The 23703-nt window shown below is 43.1% G+C and overlaps 1 protein-coding gene across 5 annotated transcripts in view; it reads right to left on the bottom strand.

The window, feature by feature from the left end:
* KIF1B (kinesin family member 1B) overlaps window positions 1–20311 on the bottom strand; it is a 79085-nt gene extending 58774 nt beyond the window's left edge. For all 5 annotated transcript variants that reach the window (XM_053962975.1, XM_053962976.1, XM_053962977.1 and 2 more), the window contains exons 1-4: window positions 20087–20311; window positions 14769–14951; window positions 1477–1553; window positions 183–362 (exon numbers count right to left, since the gene is read on the bottom strand). In XM_053962975.1, coding sequence (XP_053818950.1) covers window positions 183–362; window positions 1477–1553; window positions 14769–14874 — 363 coding nt within the window. In that variant the 5' untranslated portion in view covers window positions 14875–14951; window positions 20087–20311. The remainder of the gene's footprint in view (window positions 1–182; window positions 363–1476; window positions 1554–14768; window positions 14952–20086) is intronic.
* Between the last annotated feature and the right edge of the window lie 3392 nt (window positions 20312–23703).

Below are 23703 nucleotides of genomic sequence, written 5' to 3'. Positions count from 1 at the left end.
CACTATCAACCTTATTTTGTCTAGTATCTCAACAATTGCTCCAGGTTCCACCAGTATCATTATTCTGTACTGTAACATTAGCAGTAAGCTTTAGTTCTGTTAACTCTTACTGCAATACAAAACACAAGTGTGTGTCTGAGGATGCTATAATAACCAAATTCCCTTTCTGGGCTTGCTGCTACCTGGGGAATGATGCCTGCTTGGCTCTCCTCCTGCTTGCCCATCATGGTGTAGGATTTCCCAGCTCCAGTCTGGCCATAGGCAAAGATGCACACGTTGTAGCCCTCAAAGGCGTGCAGGAGCATCTCCTTCCCAATATCATTGTACACACGGCTCTGAGATGCAAAGCAGGGATCTTCAGGCTGGAAAGACACCAAAACAGCATAAATACAGACTTCCCCTATCATTTCAGTAAGATTTCAAAAAGCAACTGGGTTTTTTTATACTTTTATCTTGTGGATCAATCCCTTAGGAAGAGGTAAATTAGGCCATTTTTACACAACAGGTTTTTCCCAAGGCAGAACAAGATGGAGAAGAACAACAATGACAATGTCACTGCATTGTTTGTGAGTTTATCTTATTCTTAATCTAGCATTCTCTTGCTTCCTGAAATGTTGTATTTTAACATTACCTGCTCCTGAAATCAGGACAAATTTAGCTGTGCTAACATTCTAACTTCAGGATCAAGATTTTATCAGACCTCTTCTGTTCCTTGATGCTGCTTATCTGCTAGTTTTCATGCATTCTGTTCATAATGTTCCTGTGACTGGGCTATAATCAACTTTCACGGCTGCTCTGAAAAACTCAGTAAGAGAGGCAAGTATTGTATTGTGAAAACAGTCTCATTGACCACAAATTAGCTCAGAAATATTAAATCTTATTTCTCCATCTAAATTACTAGAATTAATCTTAGAGAAATGCATTATCCCTTCTTTGTACATCTTTTAGAAAACAAGGCAGGGGAGGAGGAGGTGGCAGAACAGAGTTCTGCTGGTGAACAATTACTGGAAGTCAGCGAGAGCTTAGCACCATTCACAGAAGGGTGGGGCACAGGAGCTGGATGAGAATTTATTGCTTTTGCAGCTATTGGAAACGTGGATCACTGTGCTGCCTTTTCCAGATATGCCAACAAAACCCACACCACATATCCCCTTGAACTGTAAGGACTCGAGCAACTGTCATTTGTCCAAGAGGAAAAATGAATTAACTGTGGCACATGTGCATCCTTAAAATATTCAGAACAGCACATTGTTGGAGAATATTTTCATTAATCTTTTGAATATGTACAAGTTGTTTTAGCTTTCTGCTCTCACCCAAACAGGGAAACACAACATACAATGACAAGCTTTTAACCTGAATGTGGGTGAGAAAGACTGTGTAGAAACATCTGACAGGGGTGGCATGATCAGAAGAGAATGTTAAATCAAGCCAAACAGCAGCAACAACAAAACCAGGTTTCCTTGTAAAAGCACTTACCGATGTGTGGGACCAATAAGAGTAGTCAAAGCTGAAGGACTTTGGTGCTTCCTTAGGATTCTTTGGGTTGATAATACCTACAGGAATAAAATTCAAACTCTTAGCTAACTTGACACTGAGAAGCATAATTAATAAGCTGGCTGACACACAATCTGCGAATCTGAGCATTCAGAGTTGCCACATGGCATCCGAGTAGAAGACTGTAGTAACAGACTCACTGCTTCCTAATGCTATCATTTCTGTAGGACTCATTTTAAATAAGACAAGGAAAAAAAAAACCCTAGGAGAAATATGCTGTTACTTAACAGAATTCTGTGCATTCCACACAATCAACAAAAGCTTTTCCAGATACCTTTAGGTTGGTGCGTTTAGTACTTCAGGGTTTTTTTCCTTCCCAGCAACAAAACTGCTTGGTATAACCTTTGCCTGCAGGGGAGCAATACACAATGGATCCAGCTGTCATTGCAATGGCACACACAATGCCTGTAGTTTCTGTATTCCAAGGAAGGTAATTTATAAGCACAGCCTTTGTTGCAGAAGCAAATCTCTACTGCTTCCTTCTTTTTGATACTATAGTGGTGGAAATACTTAAATTATTATTTCCAGCAGCTGTTTTCAACACCATCTGTATAAGGAGGACTGCAAAAAAGCATAGTCCTGAGGGTATTAGATAAACCACCCTGGATTTACACATCTGCCCCTGCACCTAAAGCAGCAATTTGCCCCTGGGAGTGAGACATTAACTGATGTGTACAAACAAAGTCCACAAGGAAATAAGCCATACAAAGGTGTCAGCAGTCTTCTGGGGATGATTTACATCCTGACACCAGACATCCTAGAGAGAAGATGCTTATTTCTCACATATTCTTCCAGTTAGTTTATGCTTTGGGAGATGGGGGCTTCTCCCTTTCCTTCTGTGATGAATAAAAATTATATCACCCACAGCTCTTACCATTTCAAACATGAACTTAGCATCTTGTTTCATCGAAATCTCTGAAAATGTGGTTACAGGGTCCCCATTAAAATCAAATCATTCCTCCACCAGATGCTGTGTTCCTGAGCAGGGCTGTTGTCCAAAATGACAGTGTGGAGAAAAGATCACTGTCTGGATTGCAAATAGCAACAGTTGCTACTCTATTTCTCCTGGCCAAATCCGTTTCACTTGGATGCACCTTGTGCTGACATTCTTGCCTTAAAAAACCTGACAGACATGCAAAGCCAATGAATTATAAGCACCAGCACAGTATCAAATGGCCAAAAATGCTTGTGGCTTTGGATAGCAACGCGGGCATCAACACAGAATAAACTGTAACCTAAGCAATCCTCCATGGCTTCAGCTTCCCTTTGCTAGCTTTGCCCGAACAGCAGTACAGCTCCACTCTCACTATTTCACCAGTCCTAAAGAGAACAAAAAACAAACCCCAAAGGTAACTCCCTGCCCCAAACTTAAATTAGCTCTCTCCTTGCAGTGTATTCCAGACTGCTATAACTCAACAATTTCTCATTTAAAAATTTAACACCAAAGCTCCAAAAGGTAATGGAGACATAATGCCCTGTACCTGGAAGTCCTCACCCAAAAAAAGCAGAACAAATAATAGAATCTCTGCTTTAGTGTCTGAAAAGGCACTACAAACTTGCCATTAGTTCCCCTTTCTTGTTTCCAGCCTAAATTTGATCCATCACATTGGAGAAAAGTAAAGTTCAGGCTCTGTGATTTATGCAAGTCATTCCATTTGGCTCCATTTTTTTTTCTCTTTTTTAAACCAATGTTGTTATTATTATTATTATTGTTATTTTCTTAGACAGACTTTCCTGAGGGCTTCACACAGACTTCCATGTCCAGCTCACTACTTTGAAAATCACTTTTTAGGATGCATGCTTTTGTAAAGCATATCTTGAGAAGTCTATCAGGAAAAGGAGTTTAATGTGCAGGACAGCAGCTCTGTCAGAGGTTGGGAATGCAGCTGCCTGGCCAAAGCCTTCCAGTGCAGCAGGAAAGGGTCAGAGAAAACCTCCCAGCTGCCAGGAACTCTGCATGCTGCCCCTCACCACTGTGATCCAGACACAGCCTTTGCACTCAGCCTGAAGTCTATTCACCCCTATTTCTGTTTCTTGCATACAGGCTACATCCTCCATTTTCACAATTCTCAGTCTACAAATGAATCCAGCAGAGCTGACTGGATAAGAAAATAGAAGATTACAATCTCAACAGATTTCAGCTGGACTGAAACTTTCTTTATTTGGGACACAGATCACCAGGTGGGTACTGCCAGCATTAGTGATGTCTGATGTGGTCTGGGTTTAAAACCAGTGATCAGACAGGTAATAATGTGATTAAAACACCTGGAAGATGATGAGGCAAGCTAAGAAACAAGGAATTCAAACGGAGATAACTGACCTCACTTGAAGTTAGCTACTGCACCATGCATCATCTTCAGAGGGACAAGAAAACCTATGAAATCTAGCTACTTTTAAAGCAAGCTAATGGATATTTCTGAAGAAATTAAAAGACTTCTTACAGTACAGGTAAGCTTTACCCTAATAGTTCATGTGCCAAATTGGGAAAAAAAGAAATGGGGATGCAAAAATTAGACTGAGTTGGCAACACTGATTTTATGTACCATGTTTCTCAACCTGCTGTATTTTCTGCTGAACAAGGAAACAAATACAATTAAAACAGAAAGAGGACTGTTCTCAGTGTCTCCACAATATCCACAAGAATACTAACAGCTTTTCAGTTACTTTGTTTGGTTTTTAAACCATGCAAGGCCAAGATGAATTATCTTAGTGAATCATGAAATAGGTCATCATCTATCTCCTCTCCCCACAGCAGCCTCACCGCACCATCCACACACTAATGGTTTAATTACAGAGCCTCAGGAAATGAGAAAGGCAATAAGGCAGACGATCACAGCAGGAACACATTAATAGTCTTTTTATCTTACAGAATAAATTTGTTTATCTACTATTTCAAAGGTCCAATGTGGCAATTAACTCCTCTGTTTGCAAACTGACACTGCTGCTTTGTGCTGCAGCTATAATTACCAGCAGCATGGCACCGGAGCAGCTCTGAATGCTGGAGTTAGCCAGTTTCTGAGAAAATCCCTCTTTCAGGCCCCTTGCTTCACCAAGAGCCAATTTATTAGGTCATGGGGTATCTTCTAGCTTTCCACAAGCTAAGCTTTCTGCACCAAAGAGACACTGGAAGGGGTATTTCACAGAACCACTGTCTGCTACACCATTGCTACTGAAACAGGTCGCTCCTGGAACCCCGAGGTGAGAAGGATGAAACAAGCTGAGGATAACATTTCTCTCCTGCAGTGCCTGAAACTTCTTCTGGGATCGAAGCAGCAACCAAAGTGGGGGTTAATGCCCATCATTTACCTTTGGAATGGAAGGCCAAAAAAAGGCAAGAGAATGTTCATGGGATTAAAATATTTTCTACAAATCACTGATTTGGGTGAGAGAACAGCTCTGCAGCAGTACCCACGTGAAGCAGCTGATTTAGTACCCACTGCCATGCCCACCTAGAGACAGAGACAGCATTTTAAAAACTTAAGTCTCCCCTTACAGCTGTACAGTGAGCCAAGCTGAGCTGCTTCACACCATCTGAAGTTTCTCTAAGCGGGAGTAATTCACATATTCTCTGGAGTTCAAGCAATTTAAACAATTCTTTGTAGCTACTTAGCTGTTTAAGTTTGGTGGACTTTCTGATACCCGTAACTACAAACATTTTATATCTCACTGACCAAAAGATAAGGATACACACCAAATAATCTCATTTTTTGAGTATTATGTAAGACCCAAATACTGATTGGTCCTTGTACAGGACAAGTACATAGTAGGGGCAGTACAGAGGAATAAAAGGAGAAAGCAGGAGCACAATAAATGAAAGAATTATACTTTTAGATGTGCTCTGCCAACAGTAACAGACCAATCTCCACAAAACATTTGGATTTTAACATACCCTTACTTAAACAGGCAACTTCATCTTTTGGCATTTTTATTTCCACAGACCATCCCACTTGTTCCTTAATTAACATTTTATATACCATCCACCATCTGCTTTATCAGCTAGTACAAAAATAACATATACTTTCAACCTTTCAAATCTCTGAGCTCAAATTTATCCCTAGCTTTTAGCAAACACTGTAGCAATACTTGAGAGACCACTGTTGAAATAGTACCCATGTATTTCATAGTATGTATTACATTGCATTCCTACTGTCATTTTGGACATCCAAATTTTTTGCCTTATAATCAAATTTTCATTTCTGAAGCTGAAATTCAAAAAGCACAGGTCAAATATGCACTTCATTTTACAATTATAATCCAAGTGTGGAGCACAGCTGAGAGCTGATGCAAAGTTAAAATCTAGGGTATTTCCAACTGGAAGCAGCATTCTGTCTTCTCACTCCTTTCTGAACACACACAAACACATTCCCACTTCAAGCCTTCATTTCTGGACTTACACTTCCAGTCTCCTTTAAAACTAACCAAGTAAACAGACAGTGGGAAGCCTACAAAGGGGAGAAAAAAAAATCCACAAAAGCAAGGAAACTCAGCCAAGATCAGCCCCCTCATTCCATTCCCATCTACTCAGTCACATAAATATTTTTGCAGGCACAAAGAATGACTCGAAGTGCTTCTTAACCACTCCAAACTCCTATCTGATTATGACACTGGATTTGCAGTCCAAGCCTGCTCTGCTCTCATCCCAGTCAGTGCTGCTCCTCAGCATGTCACAAATTCACCAGATTAGAAATTATCTGCAGTTCAGTATCTGGGGATGTCCAGCACACACAGTTCCTTCTAATAAGCTCTTGGAACAGAGAGAGAGTGCAGAGCACTCAAGAGGCAAAGCTGAAATGATTCTCCTACCCTCCCTGCATTCACAGTCAGGTGAGAGGATTGCCCGGCTCGGCCGGTGCCAGAGCCCAGAGTCACCTTGCAGGGCTCGCTGCCAGCCGCGCGTTCCTCACCGCGGGTGCTCCGCAGAGCTGGCTAACTGCAGCCTGCCCTTGGATAAACACCAGCAGCCAGAATTAACCGGGCCTTCATCCTGGGATTAGCTGGGACACGGGCTGTGCTAGCAAGGGGGGGTGAAGGGACAGACACACTGAGGGTGTTTTAAAAACAAACAAACAAACAATTCCTAATCACAAATGAAACCCAATTATGATGAAAGTCGAGTATGGAACTGGAAAAACCGACTTTCCCGGATCTGTGCAACACAGCCTGCTTTGTCATTAACATCTGCCATTCCCATATTGCTACCATAACAGGCAATGCTGAGGGCACAAAACCTCTTTAATTTCTACATATGAAATAAAATTAGATTTCTTCTCACAAAGAGAGGCTTCACACCAGCCTCAACAATTCTCCCTGTGGCAGCGTTATTCTAGCTCAAGCACACATTCCTACCAAATGCCACCACTCAGAGATAACAGCTACCAAGAAAAGCAGTGTCTTCACTTTTGCTCTCCTTAATCATTAGTAAAGGAATAGACAGACATTTTCAAAAATCATTCTGGTCTCGACAGAACTTTGGAGGGGTCAACTTCTGGGAGAAAAATAAAAATAATTTCTATGCCTTCTTCAAACTATTTGGATCAATATAAGCAGTAGTTTTATTATGTTTGAATAAACAATTTATCCAATGAAAAAAATCTGGGGTTTTCAGAATTGATTCCACAAGACCAAATTAACATTAAATGCAGAGTCTCTTAAAAAACATGGGTCTGGAAAATATATCTGCACCATCTGTAGACTAGAATGACAACAATGGGAACATGTTCCTTACAGAGAGCAGGGTGGAGCAGGCATTCTTTATTTGCTGGAACGTGAATAACACCACAAAGACACATTTAATACAGGCGTCTTTCCTAGGCATACGCTGCAATCAGATCTATGGCCATAGTGCTTTTATAAGACAGACTTTCAGGGCTGTTATTATAAGAGATAAATGAAGGGAAATGGACACTTCCAGCTCATGAAGCAGTGCTTGCTTTTCAAAGCATTGTTTGCATTTTTCAAATCATTAAAAGGGAAGGAAACCAAGTAGAAGCTAAGAACAGCTCATTTGGAATTCAACCGGATTCTCTCCCTGCTGTGGAATTTCAGCCCTGCACTGGGAGAAAGGTTGGCTGGGGGAGGGAGTCAGGCTCAGCAGCACCAGGGCAAGGCCACCGCTCACTCACAGAAGCTGCTGGAAAGCTGCTCTCATCCTCAGCTGCTCTTAGAGATCCAGGAGCTATAAATACAGCTCTCCAGCTGGTGTTCTTGGAGAACAGCACGCAGCAGGCTCTGCAGCAGGCAGGAGCCAGCCGAACCAGACTGTTCTCCCTGGCCGAAAAGTTGACCCAGAACCATTCCCAAACCTGCGCTGTCAATGGACTACCTGGGAATGTCCCAGTGCAGAGACAGCGTGTCAGGTCTGTGTGTGGGGCTGGGTCAGTGCTCCAGCTGCATTCTGGGCTCATGCTTTCTGCATCAAGGCAGGTAAAACAGTATCTCCCTTCACCTTCTCTGACTTGACATCGCCAATGGTCTCTCTTGAGACCATTCTCTCCTTCAGACACATGCCAGCAACACATTAAGAGAACACCACATGGCACTGGAATCTTGGGGAGCCAGGTCTTAAGGATTTCAGTCTACTACTTAAGTCAGTTTGGTCAGTTCTTAACAATGGATGTCCCTGGAAGAATTTGGGTAATGAATGAAAATATCCAATTCTTAAAGCAGCTCCTATTAACAATTTACATTCTCTTTACTTCTACTTGCATACTAAAAGATGGCAGTTTACTTAAGCATTTGATAAAAAGAATCACCTCTAGAGGCCTAGTTCTGTATCAGTGGGCACTAATTCTGAAGGGGAAGCATTTCACATGGAGAATCACCACTGACATAAACTGCTCAAGGTTTATTAATAATACTTCTGCTATGGTTCCATACTAACTTCATAACATAATGTAGTCTAACTGCATTTAACATCAGCTGGAACACCCTAGTCATCATCCCACAGTCTCACTCCAGAACCGGCATTTGCATCTCTAGCATTTAAAGATCATTAAATGTTCATCTTCCCCCAGCTCCCCAAAGTCATCCTCTAAATTTTTTTAACAGTGCAGAATTAACACTTCAAGCTATTTTTATTCAATCGTGAGAAAGGCTTTAGAAGGAAAATCAAGCACCTAAAAAATCCACATTTTTATTTCTTCTCCAAAAAAAATATTCCAGGCTTGTAGCAAAACATATGAGCTGTCAATACTGCAGGGCATTCAGAGACAATGACTAAGAGAGACTTGTGGACACAGAAATCCCTAATGCTAGAAAACACAGAGAACTCTAATGCTCATATTGGTAAGAGGAGAGTCATCAGAAGAGTCTGGGTATCCTCTGCTATTGTGAGCTCTTTGACTTGTCTTTCAAACCTCAACCACAAGACCATTCAGGCATCCTCCATGTGACACCATTTATCTTCCCATAAACAGCCTGTTTTGATAACACACCCACCGTGTGCAGTGCAGTATTATCATATTGACAAGCATTCATTTAGCTTGCACCACTAACAGGGATTTACAGACCAGAAAAATCAGGGAAGGGGTGAAGTGAAATTCCTGCAATGCTGTTTATTTGCCCAAGACTACCCCATCATGCAAGATACCACTAGAAAACACTGGAAACACTTCGAAAAATAAAAATAAAACCACAAGAAAACCAAGCTGTATGCTTTAAGAACCAATGCTTTTTGGCAGGCATCAGAAAGGCAGAAAGGCAATATCCTTATTTTTTGAGGTATCTAAAATTATTATTTTCATAAGACAGATTGAGAGTCAAAAGAATATCAATAAATGAGATCGCTAAATTATTGATGAGGTTACCTTACTCTATGAACCTTTCAATAGTTTTGACTTTTGTATTGTATTTCAAGTACCACTAATTTAGACAAACATGCAATAGATCAAAAGCGTTTTAAGTTCAGTCCTGCTTTCCCACCCATTTTTAATTTGCCCCAGAACAACTGCATAAAGCAGTACAAATCTTACAGAAAAAAAAAAAAAAAAAAAGGAAAGAAAAACCAAAACAAAGGGGAAATGAAAATTAGATGTTTCTGTATTCGGTTTTTTGGTTGTTTTTTTTTTTTTTTTTTAATTTAAACATTTAAGTCTAGATCTGAGGGTTGTACACTTTAGGGAGAAAAAAACCCCAAACAACAAAGCAGTATTAGAAGAAATACATTTTTTTTTCCCTACAACCTCTACAAATTAACTCCAGAATGTCTTACCAAGGTTTTCTGATGCCAAGGATGCCTGGATGAGAAGCTGACAGCCATATGTCCACAGCAGCAGATGGGATTATTGTTACTGGCAGATGGGACCACTCTGCTAGGCCTATTTTTATTAAACACCCAATACCTTCAGCAGCCACAAAAGAACCTGCCAGCATTACTGAAACACAGAGACTAGTGCTGAGCTAAAATCCCTATAGGTAATTTTCAGTGCTGACCTGAGGATCCAGGTGCACTCAGCCCTTCCAAGGTAACCTGGGCTGTGCAGGTGCACCCTTCCACTGGTGTCCTTTATGACAAATCAGAACACACAATAATCATAGATGAGCTATAGTTTGGGAACTTTGGTTTGCTCTGTCACTTGCACAGACAAGATGCTAACCCTTATTTTCATTCATCTAGTGCACAATTGCAACAGATACATTCCAAGAAGAATACTTCCTTATTATCTTGTTTCATTTTCTATACACATATTTAGATTTTTAAAAGAATAAGCCTGCTGGGCTCTTTGCTAGTGATTAATATCTAAATGCTGTCTTGTAGGTAATAGTTTGAATCTCTGCTTCAATTTCATTTGGTTTTATTTATGCATTATTACCTGCATTTACAGGCCAGATTATCAAATCACTTCCACAAAAAAAACCACAAACACGCAAAACAAACAAACCAACCAACCAAAAATCCAAACCAAAACAAAAATCCCTCAAACAAACAAAAGCCAAACCAGAAAAAGCCCAACACTCGGGGAGTCTTTAGGCACAGAACAACTTCTTTTTTCAGCTCAATAACCCAAGGCAGCAGCTGCCAACGTTGCTTATATTTGTTATGTCTGAAAAGCCCGTACAAGAATGAGCACAAGAACTACTGACACACAAAACACTCTTAGATCTATAGCTCAGCTTTCATGTATTACACTGCAGAATCTTTTTCCCACTCACCACAAAAACAGTCTTTAATTAACTGGACAGGAATAAGTAATTAATACATTGTGGGCAAGATACATTGGTGTAAACCTTTCGGAAAAAAAACCTGGAAATAGCAGGAATTAAAGACAAAACATATTCAATCAAGATATGCTGAAAACCATACCTTAATTATTAATTTCAAAAAGCCACTTGTGAGTTTGGCTGTGATAAGCCACCTATTCAGTAATTTAAAGAATATGCTCTTCAGAACAGAACTCCAAATGAAAACATCCTTTCAGCCAACTGAATTCACTTGCTTAGCAGGTGCTTTGGAAAACAAAGTTTATGTTTCTTAGGATGATTTCTAAGTTATAATTATTTAAAAAGAAAGCCTTTTCTGAAATTAATCCCACTCAGTTACTGTTTTGATGGAGTTTTCTAATTACTAATTTGATGGTGACATTACCTCTTTGGAAAGTATTCTGCCCTCCCAAGTTAACTTAAATAGCAGAATTTTACAGCTTCTAACTTGTCCTGTCTCTAAGATTCCTCCATTACCTTCTCTTCCCCTACCCCCACTTGTCCCGTGTCCACTGAAGAACTTCTGGCAGTATCATTCACATGGATCCCATCTGCAAATAGATATGATCTGAGCAGCAGTGGCCTTCTGCCAAATTCCAGCCCCTTAATGCAGTCAGCATACACACGTGACTTCAGCTCAACTGCAGAATCTCAGTTTTGAAACATGTATTTGAGACATAAACACTGACAATTTAAGTGCAAGATGCATAATAGTAGAACAGAAAAAAAAAAAAAAAAAAACAAGATGTTCAAGTACTGATTTCAAAATTTCCATACTTTGTATCCTTCCAGAAGAAAAACAGAAGTCCCAATTACTCACAGTAAGTGTCTTTAATACTGTGGGTTAAAGATCTTAGTATGAATTCTCTTTTTCTGAGATTAAGACATACCTAGAACTGTATTCAGGTACATTGTCATTTTTAAACAGTGAGAAATTATAAAAACAGAGACCTACTATGGATCTTGATTAAAGGTCTTGATCTCCTAGTAGGAAATGACATTAAAGTCAGATAGGATAACAAGTAAATTCTGCAGGAGTGCACAAGCAAATTATGTTGTTTTGCTTCTAAGGCAAAGAACTGTGTACTGAAATTGAGCATAAGCTTCCTAACCCAGAGGGACGTTTTGCTTTGCTGGCAAGCACCCTGTGAATGACAGGCAATCCCCAAAGCCATAAACAGCCAAATTCACACAAAAACTGTCGAACAAAAGCAGCATGTCAGGCAACAACCCTGCTGGCATTCTGACTTCAAGAACCTACTTCATTATGTATGTCAAAAAACACTCCTTTTTTCACATATTCATCTAAAACTATTTATAAATAAAGTACACCTGTCACACACTCTATTATCTGTATCTTTATACAGTTTTCCTTAACATAATCCTGAGCACTTTGCCTCAGTTTCACTATAATTCAGTAGTCTCTGCCAATACATTTACAAAACTCAGACTTGGACAAAGTTTAAACACAGGCCCCACAAGGATTTGCAGAATAGCACAGTCAATCAATATATACAGAATTAAAAGTTCAAGTAACTGTCAAAATCCCTTCTTAGCTATCACACTTCACACACTGTCTCATCAATCCGGTGTCGCAACAGTCCATTAGGCTTTAATTCCAAGATAAGGGTACTTTAACTGCCTTGGAGGCTTAAAATAGTCACTACTCAGTGTATCACCATCCTCTCAGGTTTGCCTCCTGTCAACTTGATCAGTGCACAAGTGAAAAAATAACCTTCTCAGAGGCAAGATATCTAGACCTTGATCACTTCACTGGCACATCTGAAGGCGTGAAGCAGGAACTCCTTAGTCTAGAATTACTACTGAATTCCCTTTATTTTCAAATTGCTGCATCAGATATGAGTCTCAGATACACTAATGTCACTTTATGTGCTCTGCTTTTAGTCAGCAAGTTTGGAACTTAATAATGAGGAGCTCAATAACATAACTGTGGGGCTGCAAAAAACTGAGCATCATGAAAATGAAAGAATCTTTGGCAGAACAGCACTTATGCCCCCCAAATCTAACACGTAGCCTAAAGGCATACCAGCTGAAGCATTTCAGCTGGAAGTTATGTTTGTCAGACAACTTGGTTAGGAAGATTCTTTGGAGAGAAAATTTCTGCTGGATTTTTTCCCCACCAAACAATGCCTTATTCATATCCTTTATTATACAATCCTCTTCTGTTCAAATTACTCCTCTGTCCATTGCTTTCTTGTATTTCTCCTCTAAGAGGGAAATACAGGGAAAAAATATCCCACAGAATGTAACAATGTTTAACTATTGCAACTGATGATTCCTTTCCACAGCCTGTAATATCCCCAATGACTTAAACCCGACCATCTGTCACATCACCCAGCTTGATCAGAGCCACAGCATTCAAATAAAAGGCTGCAGATTAGAGCACTTCAGAGTATAAAATACAGCAAAAGAAATCATTTCTGTAAAGACATTTCCAATTAGATAATTCTGAAGTATTTTCCTCCTCTTGAAGGCTGATGCAGTTTTTTGGAAACTGAGGCGCAGCTCTAGCGTTCAGAAACAGAAGCAGTGTCTGGCCCAGGCCACAGCTCCAGCTCAGACAAACAATCTGCCAGACACTGACTGGTCACCCTTGCTGCTGTGCCACAAACAAGGTGCTTCCACAGGCTCCTGCAATTCAAACACCTTAAGCATCTAAAATTACTGCTGTGATGACTGCAGCAAGAAAAGCTGTTACAGAGGTACCCAGTGGTGCTGCTGGAGCCCAGGGTTTGGTGGAATTTCCATAACAAATGTCCTCTAATGAAGTCTACAGTTCTTGCATTCTACACTGGGATCCAATGATGGGATACAAGCACCTGTTCTACATGAGATGATTTCAAACCCCTCCCACCCCTACCTTAAATGGAAATTTTGAAATCCAATCACAATAAAGCTTCTCTGGGTAGTATTGCACATAAGGTCTGAAGACAAGAACTTTCTGCACTAAAAAACAAGCTCTCTTCTCTGTGACACCTATCTTCCAATGAAACCACAAACACTATATAATTTAAGTGACCACAACCAGGATTTAAATTCCATTGCAGAAGCACAAGCAGGCTGACGTACAACCTTGGCTAAAAAAAAAGGGAGAGGCCTGTATGAAACCTCCTTTGTGTTAACAGGCATGAGTAAACACTCAAGTAATCAGACAGCGAAATATCTCAGTGCTCTTGGAGTGTTGCTTTCTACAGCTGCAGACAAGATGGCTCTACTTGATTACCTAACAATGAAAAACTGCCCCAAGAAGAGCAGTTTATAGGCAGAGCTGTTGGGAGCGACACTCCCTCAAATGCTGTCAATACTGCCTTGACGTCAAGTATGAAAAACAACCAACCCAACAACCAAAAGAGGTGTGCCCACACACAGTTTCCCACAGAACAGTGTTCTCCAAACTACACTCATAACAATTATATAGGAAGCTTAATACTTCTAATTGGTTAGAAAAGAAGATGATTTTACATAGTCTGTTATTTTGCTGTGGTTTAGACATCTGCTCTGGAAAGCATAAAACTTAATACCCTTTTCATCTCAGCTTTCTCACCCAAATTATGCTCTTAACCAAAAGCACATACTGCAGAATAAGCACACCAAGAATTAAAGCACCAGATTCAAGCAGGACTTATACCCCCACAATTATCATGTGGTGGGCTGCAATGTATCCCTCTATCTGTCTACCCACATGATATTCCCAAACACTGAAGTTCACAAAAAGGTTTTCACTTTGGTACTCCAATCCTTCTGTAGAATTTTCAGATCAGCAGAAGCAAACACCATGAACAACCCCATAAAAATCAAGATACTTGTGATTTAGACTTTCTAGTCACATTCAGAGATAATCTAGTATGTAATGACAGCCTCAGAAAAGCAGAATAACCGAAAGATTAATTCTAGCTGATACAATGTACACAGTTCTCAGTCTGACAGAAGAAAATACTGAAGTCAAAAGTTTGGGAACAGAGAAAGACTCTCTTACAAGATTAAAATAAACTTACTGGTTGAATTGCCTTGCATCTGGATGATACATTTGGACTCCTTGCTGGTTTCTCGGGAATTGAAAGGCCGGACCCGAACAGCCACCTTCACTGAAGCCCCCGACATCCTGGCTGCTGGCAGTACAAGTCAAGGAATTGAAAGTGATCAGGAGCCTTTCAAGTTATCCTTCCTGTTGGTGTTTTCTAAAGAGAAAAATATCATTCAGTTATTTGTAGCTATTGTATTCAAGGTGTTGATAAAATTAGGAAGGTTCAAAGTTACTTCATAAATGCAATTTCTGCTTTGCAGATCACCCTCCCTTACCCACAAAAGGTGTCACTTCAAAGCCAGAACTGGAAATACATTTATCAGCACCTGTTCACTGTCTCCCTAGTCAAGAGTTTCTGTCACCTAAAGCAGTTATTTTGAAGCATACAAATATTTGGTTTTCACACAATTTCATACATTTCTTTTCTGGAAGAAAACCAATACTTGGTTTTCTTCCAGAAAGTAAGGATGCCAATACCAAAATAAATATCTGGTTACAACATGTGTTAGGCTTAACCCAACAAAGATAATTTTAGCAGTAAAGACACAGCTACTTAAATTTCATCATGAGGCAGTGACCATATACTCCATACCCAGGCTCTCATACTGCCAATCCTTGCTGCCACAATGCTTTAGCAATAATATTAAAACTAACTCAAGTGTCATGGGCCGCAGCACACTAACTTTAAATACATATGACTCCAGAGAAAAGGGTGTACCCTTAAAGAGCCCCTTGCAGTCCTGGGAAAGTCCTCTTCTCGAAGGAAATAACAACTCATCAACTACTTGTATATCTACTGATTAAAGGACACACTGTAAGGAAGAGGAGGAATCAAGAATTATTGCCTTCAGGGTAAATATCACTATCTATGTTCAGGCAAATGTCCACCATTAAATTAATCTCCCTTATCAAAATACTTGTTCAAATTCTACCACATCTAAATGACAGAGCACTTTCGTTGCAGGGAACTATCCCTGACACCCACTATCCAAACTTCAAGGCATGTCTGAGACATTGTTGGAATGTGGGGCTACAAAAGACTGGTTTGTTTGTATTGGGGTCAACCAGCCTTTTCCATTAGAAGAAAGGTTTTCAGTTGGTCCACCACTGAGAAATCCAACTTCCTGCCACAGGACACGGTCAGTACTGAAGTCTAACAGCCTCAAAAATCAACAAGATTCAAAGAATAAGTTCTACTATAAAGTTCCTACCCTCGGCTAGGAAAGCTTCCATGGCACAGACACACAGAATTTAGATGACTATAGTGAGAAAACATTATTTATGTTTGATTTATCTTTATATCCTAAATATCTGCTACGGCCACTGCTGAAGAGAGGACTCAGAGCTGGACTAATCCTTGGTCTGACTCAACACAGGCATTTCTGTCTGGAACCTGCCTTACCCTGGGCAGAACTCAACTCTGCTCAACCATGCACCCAGGAATCCTGACATCTCTGGTTATCAATACCACGTATCTGGGGAAATGCTCATTTCAGGGTTGTGATCACAGAAGTACAAAAATTACTAGCAGGTCTAAAGCAGAAGCCTTTCAGATTTAAAGTAAGTTCCACACTTGGTAAAAGTACTTATATATGCTTAATTTAAATTATGACACATTTTCCCACAGTACAAGAAGTCTGTAATAAAACTGTAATACTTCATTAATGCCATCGCATGGTGAAGGCAGAAATTAAATTACTTCCGCAGGTAGAAGCAATTTAAAGCATTTCTTCTTTTCACAGGTACCTGAGGTATCTCATCAGACTAGAAGAATGTCTTTAGGAGCAAGCCAACTGAATCTCAATGTCATTGGTACATCAAACTGGTTGAGCAATGATTAATGACACAGCCACACCATCAGCTCGGGGTTAGTATGGAATTTTAAAAAGCTTCACTAAAACCCTGAACACAGAATAGAGCAGAAAAGTACTGGGAATGAATTCACATGATGTTCTGGAGACTGCTTCTCTCCCTCTTGCTCAGAGGCACCTACTTTTGTGTGGAACAAAGTATCAAACACACAGGTTCATTATAAACTTCCACCCCCAGAACCCACCCAGTGGGTTTCGGCTCTCCCTCCCCAACAGGCCCCTTGCACAAGCCCCTGAGCCCTCACACCACAGCCAAGTGACAAGATAATCCCGACACAGCCCACAGCTATTATTCAACCGACCCTGAGTGCTGCTGTTAGAAACAGCAACGTCACTGTACATGGCCACACAGCGCCCTGTTTGTGAAACACTGTTTAATAATCTGTCAGGTGCAAAACGTCCATTTTTGTCAAGTTCACAGTGACACAATTCACTTTGTCCAATGTGTCCTTACAATACTGTTTATGAAATGTAGGGGGTTTGTCTTCCCTTCTTACTGTGGAGTCCCACAAAGAATTTTTTTCTGATGTTTTCATAAAAACAACTCTCAGAACACTGCATTAATTTCTACAGATATATCTGGGAAGCTGACAAATAGAGGGTGGGATGAAAGAATAATCTATTTTTATATATAAATATATATATATATGTTCTCAAGTACCTCTAAACATCATATTCACAATAAGAAAGCATGAAAGTCACATTTCCAGAGACTCCATATGCACTAGCTAAATGACAGACTTGTTTGAAACACAACTGTGTAGAGATTCTCACAGAACAGATCACAAAATCACCTGCCAACATGAAAATTTACCTGCTGGACTTCTGCAGTTACCAATTTTTCCCAACCCTAACTTTTGTGCTGATGGAAAATCAAATGTGGTATAATTTAAAATCTCTTTTGTTCTCAACTCTGCTATTTTTCATAGCTGAAGTAAGCAAAACACCTACCCATATTTGCACATGGATTTCAGATGTTTTGAATATGAATTCATTATGCAAGATTTAATTTTCATTTTTAAGAAAATCACCAAAACCAACATAATTTGCCAGGTTTTCCATACATTTAAGCTGTTGGGGTTTTGAGGGTTTTTTCCACTTACCAGTTATCTTAACTGGTTGTAATAATTTATAAAGGTAGCACTGCCCCCATCACACAGAATGGTAAAATAAGGGAAAATGAGCCCCAAGTTACACAGCATTACAGATAATAAACTGCAACTGGTTTTTCAGGGTTCACATTTAGCAGTAGTACCATTTCCTACTACAAAATGCTGACTACAGAGTGGAAACATAACTTGAAAAGAGAAAACCAAAATATGCAATACAGTTTGTGGTACAGATTTAGAAGAACAATATTCTTAAAAGACAACTTTTTTAAAATGTTCATTATAGGCTTAGAAGGCTGCCATCCATGCTAGAATGAATCATCTCCCTAATGTCTTGGAAGGAATCTACTAGCTGTGTCTCTTTTAATGTTCAGTCTGCATGAATCCAGCCATGAACCAAGAAGGGAACTGCGTGTGTGTCTTTGAGGTGATCTACCACTGGCTCCAAAACAGGTGGTAGATGACATTTGAGTTGTTTAGTGAGCTTCATCAGCAAAAAGCAAATCCTACATCCTAGTTCTACACCTATTTGAAACTAAAGATACCCACCCTCTAAGTCATACCGTGAGGTTTTAATATTAAAAGGTGTCATTAAATCATCTAAATATCTCGTCTGTTTATTGGTATTCAAGCTGACAAACCCAATTGTGTTGATGAATCACCCTTCACAGGCTCAACTAGATCCAGGCTTTCACAAAAATATCTGAATAAACATTAAGACTTGAATACTTGGATGTATCTGAAAGTTTTGGCAAACCAGTTTTTATGCAATGTCAAAATACAAACACATTGCTATTTATTTAAGTAAAGTTACAAGCAGAGCAGGGATTTTGATTCAAATTATTATTTATACATGCAGAGAAGTCTGCAAAAAACTCAAAGTGGTTACAAAACAATGTTCAAAATCTGTATCTCTGCATTCAACAAAAAAAAAAAAAAAAAACACCCATACCCACCATATACCACAAATAAAGAATCACTTTTATTTAAGGGAACAAGTCATATACCAGATAACTGTGTCATATCTGCATATCACAGAATGTGCTAACTTTGAAACAAAAAAAATGGCTTGTAACTTAATCAGTGCAAGAGCTCTAAAGAAATAAAACAAGGACAGAGATTAGCACACGGAAAGTTGGCAAAACAGCTGTTTGGGGCAGCAGGCGAATCTGAACAAGGGGCCCCAGCAGAGCCAATTTTAGGTGCTGCATGAAGCTCGGGCAGTGCTGACAGCGTGACGATCTCTCAGCTGAACTCACACACACGCTCTGCTATATCTGGACCAGGTGGAGATGCCAGATCGAACAGTGCTGCAGAACTTGGCGACGCACCGAAACCTGATCACATGCACACATGGCTATTTACCAACACCGGATTGTGCAACAGCAAAAAGAACTGAGCTAAGAAGGAGCTGGAAGCGAAGAGAAATACCGTCTAGAATTTAGAATTTGTTATGAACGCATTTACATTCCAGAAAGCAGACATAAATTCATCATCTGCTTCCGGCGAGTCCTCCAGCGCAGGCGATGCCCCCATCGCGGGGATGGCCCCGAGCGCCAGGCCCGCTCCGCCGCCCCCCGCCCGGGCACGGGGACTGCCGGCTCATCCTGACAACATGGCTGCCCGCGCCGGGCCAGGCCGGGCCGGGCCGGGCCCGCCGAGAGCCGCCCCGCCGCACTCCCGCACCGCGCCGCGCCGGGCCGGGCCGGGCCGGGCCCGCCGAGAGCCGCCCCGCCGCACTCCCGCACCGCGCCGCGGGCTGCGCCCCTCCCGGAGCGGCGCCCGCCGCCTCCGCCCCATCCGAGCCGCAAAGGGGAGAAGGGCGGCGGAACGCGGCACGGCGGGCGGCATCCAGCCGATGGAAGAGCCGGGGAGCGGCCGCCCGGGGAAAAAGGAAGGAGGGAGAAGGGAAGGAAGAAAGGGAAGGGAGCGAGGGAAGTGTCCCGGGGGACGCGGAGATGGCATCGGGCAGACAGCAAGGCCGAAGGGGCCCCACGCCCTTGCGCCGCTGCCCTGACAGCTTCAGAGTATCCAGTGCTAAGCATCCATCCATCCATCCGTCTGTCCATCCATCCATCCGTCCGTCTGTCCATCCATCCGTCCGTCTGTCCATCCATCCGTCCGTCTGTCCGTCCATCCATCCGTCGTCCATTCCCCCCCCCCCCCGCTCCCGGCCTCAGCCCTCCGCGGGGCCCCACAGATGCGCACGGCAGCATCGCCGCCTCCCCCTCCGCATTACGGCATCAGCCCCGCACCCCCGCCCCGCTCCGGCCCCCGCCGGCGCAGGGCCCCTCAGCGCAGCCCCTCACCTGGCGCGGGGTGTCCGCGGAACGCGGGCGGTGCGGCGTCAGCAGCCGGCGGAGCAGCGCAGCGACAAAAACCCGGCCATCCCCATCGCCGCCTCCACCGAGGCCTGCAGACCCCCCCCCCGCTGCCGGGAATGGAGCGGGAAGGGCGAGGGAGGGAGGGGAGAAGGGGAGGGAGGAGAGCGAGGCCGCACCGGGAGGAACGGGCGCCGCGCTCGCCTCAGCGCCGCTCCCGCACTGCCGGAGCGCGGGGGGAGCGCCCGCCCCGCGGGGGGACCGCCCCCGCTCCGCCAATCGCCGCGCGCCGCCACGCCCCCTCGGCACAGCCCGCCAATGGCGCTCCGCGGAGCCCGCGTGAGCCCGCCCCCGGCCTGTCAATCACAGCCGGCCGCGCCGCCAGCGCCGCCCGGCGGTGCCCGGCCGCAGCGGCACCGCCCTCCGAACCGAGCCCTACCGCGCAGCGCGGGCGCGGGGAGGCGGCCCTCGCCAGCCCCAGCCAATCAGAGCCCGCGATGCAAATCACGTCTGCGCCCTCGGAGCCTATCGCGAGCGGGGCCGCAGCACCGCCCGCCCGCTGTGTCCGTGCGCGCCCCGAGCCGTGAGGGGAGGCGAGGCCGGAGGGAGGGATGTGCGGCAAAACGGGATAAAATCGGCCGGGGCACCGCCGATGTGCGGGGAAACGGGATAAAATCGGCCGGGGCACCGCCGATGTGTGGGGAAAAACGGGATAAAATCGGCCGGGGCACCGCCGATGTGCGGGGAAACGGGATAAAATCGGCCGGGGCACCGCCGATGTGTGGGGAAAAACGGGATAAAATCGGCCGGGGCACCGCCGATGTGCGGCAAAACGGGATAAAATCGGCCGGGGCACCGCCGATGTGCGGGGAAACGGGATAAAATCGGCCGGGGCACCGCCGATGTGTGGGGAAAAACGGGATAAAATCGGCCGGGGCACCGCCGATGTGCGGCAAAACGGGATAAAATCGGCCGGGGCACCGCCGATGTGCGGGGAAACCGGATAAAATCGGCCGGGGCACCGCCGGGTGTGCGGGGAAATGGGATAAAATCGGCCGGGACACCGCCGGGTGTGCGGCAAAACGGGATAAAATCGGCCGGGAGACCGCCGGTGTGCGGGGAAGCCGGATAAAATCGGCCGGGACACCGCCGGGTGTGCGGCAAAACGGGATAAAATCGGCCGGGACACCGCCGGGTGTGCGGCAAAACGGGATAAAATCGGCCGGGACACCGCCGGGTGTGCGGCAAAACGGGATAAAATCGGCCGGGACACCGCCGATGTGCTCCGGGGCAGCCGCGCTCTCGCTGTGGGAACGCGGGGTCTGAGGCAGCGAATTCCCCAGCTCCCGGCTCCCTGTGATTCAGTGGGATTTGGATCCTAAACTAGGCCTAAGGGCGATAGCTCAAGAGGGCAGGGATTAGTAATCTTTCCTCCCTTCAAAACGTTTCTTGAGCAGCACGAGTAATTTTTTTAGACCTCATAATGAATTTTTAGGCAAATGATTAAATTTAGTCAATGATGCTGTATTAACTCTCATGCTTTCAATAATTTCATGCATATTCTCATAGGAAAATTTATTTTTGTGGCAATAATTCAGCATAAATTCCTCCTTATCATTAGTAATTTGGTAATTCCTGCTGTTAGAAACTGGTTCATGTTTAAGCTTATAAGTACTTTAAAGAAAATCACTTTACATGAAATGCCTTAATTACGTATGTTTCATACACCGTCATATATAAATTGGATTGAAGATGTTGAGAACATTCGGGACCTGAGATTTCTAGTTTCAGAACAAGGTTTATTTCTGTTCACAGCCTCCTGGCTATTAGCTATGTTAACCTCAGCCGCATCCCTTCTGTTCCCCTTAAGGATCAGATCTTTGGCAGGATTAATTATTTTTTTACTTTGGTGAAAAGTGACTATTTCCCCTTGCCAGTCTCACCTGCAGTTATGGCAACAGATGCAGAAGCCCAACACTACATGGCTGAACAGGAGGCTTTGGGATATACTGCCACAAAACAACAAATCAAAAATAGGTGGCTTTCCTATGACCTAGAAAATACCATTATTTGAACTTGGAATACTTCCTTATTGATGGGACAGGTGATTTAATGGTGGTTTTAGGGTGGTGTAACTGTGCTACCTCCTACCTAGAACTATGGAGAATTAGGTCAGCTATTCTCTGAAAAGAAAAGGGCAAGAACACCTCAAAAAAAACCTCAAAGCAGTTTCAAAATCTCCTGCAAACTGCCCAGATAGTGGGTGTGTGCTGTAACCCCCACGGCAATGGACACTGTGATTAATTTTCCTTCAGCAGGGTTTGTGTGGTGTCTCCTGGGAACAGCAGGTCCTGCATCAGCCCGATGCCCAGGTTTGGGGAGTGCTCACACGGAGCAGCTCCCGCAGTTAATGCTGCCCTGAAACAGAGAATGCCAAGTCACACGATGGAAAACAGGGGAAATAAGTAGCAGTTTCTTGCATTTATTGGTACAGAGGAAATGGGTTACTCCAGTGACTAAGGTACGCCCCCTGAACCGGGGAGGCCTGTTTGAATGCAGGGCACAGGGCAGGTGTGAGCCCGGGAGAAGGGCACGAAGTGACACTGCTGGACTAAACCTGCCTGGCATCCTGCTGGTAACAGCCTTAGCTGTCCTCGCTGCCAGAGCTGACAGCGATGTCAACTGGGCCATTACCTAAGTATAAATTGTGATACAATAGAATCGATTGTCCTGAATTGCATTTCTACGGCATCAGCGCTTGCCCCAGGGACTTCTCTAGTCTCTAGTGTAGAGCTGGAGGACAAGGAGAGAGCAGTGATCCATGGTAAATTCCGAGGAAAGCTCACTTTGTAACGGCAGTATGAGTTCGCCATTGCTGGGGTAAACCATTCCCAGCTCAGACATTTACATTCTGCACACACATGGACGTGTCAAACGTAAATCCCTCCACTGATCACCACTCTGTGATCTCTCATATAAACTCCGTAGTGCAGTGAGGTTACTGTTGGATTGAAAAAGGTAAATGACATATTAGTGAGGGGAAGGGAAATCACCAAAAACTGCAGGTAGCATTTAATTAACTGAACTAAGAATTGTCACACAACTAATATGCTTTTGTGGGAAACTGATTTTTAATTCAGCTTTGCTTTTCAGTCACTCAAATGTCCACGACCCACTGAAAGACAGGGGTTTTGATTCACTTTTGTGGCCAGACACAACAGAATGGGACTTCAGCAGCTTGAATTAAAACACATTTCATTATTCTGCTCACAAATGCAGAATCTGGGAGAACACTTGTCTGAGCTCCCACCTTTGAAATACTTGATGCTAGTTGCCCAGATAAAATTGTTTCGGCCACTTATATCAAGCCTTTGTGTCTGATAAGATATTGCACAAGCCTGTGTGCAATATCTGCACTGACATGTTTTCAAATGATAGATGTATGCCATAATTAAACAAAACATTTCAGTAATGCACTTTGCTATTTATATTCCTCAGGTCAGAGTCTGACACAATGGCAGAATAAATATAAATTCAGATTCTGAAGGGCATTGTGTTGATTAAAACATCCCACACCAAATGTAAATATTTCTATTTCCTCCTGG

Source organism: Vidua chalybeata, chromosome 22 (genome assembly GCF_026979565.1).
Source record: "Vidua chalybeata isolate OUT-0048 chromosome 22, bVidCha1 merged haplotype, whole genome shotgun sequence".
Lineage (NCBI taxonomy): Eukaryota > Metazoa > Chordata > Aves > Passeriformes > Viduidae > Vidua > Vidua chalybeata.
This window is presented reverse-complemented; position numbering and strand designations above follow the sequence as displayed.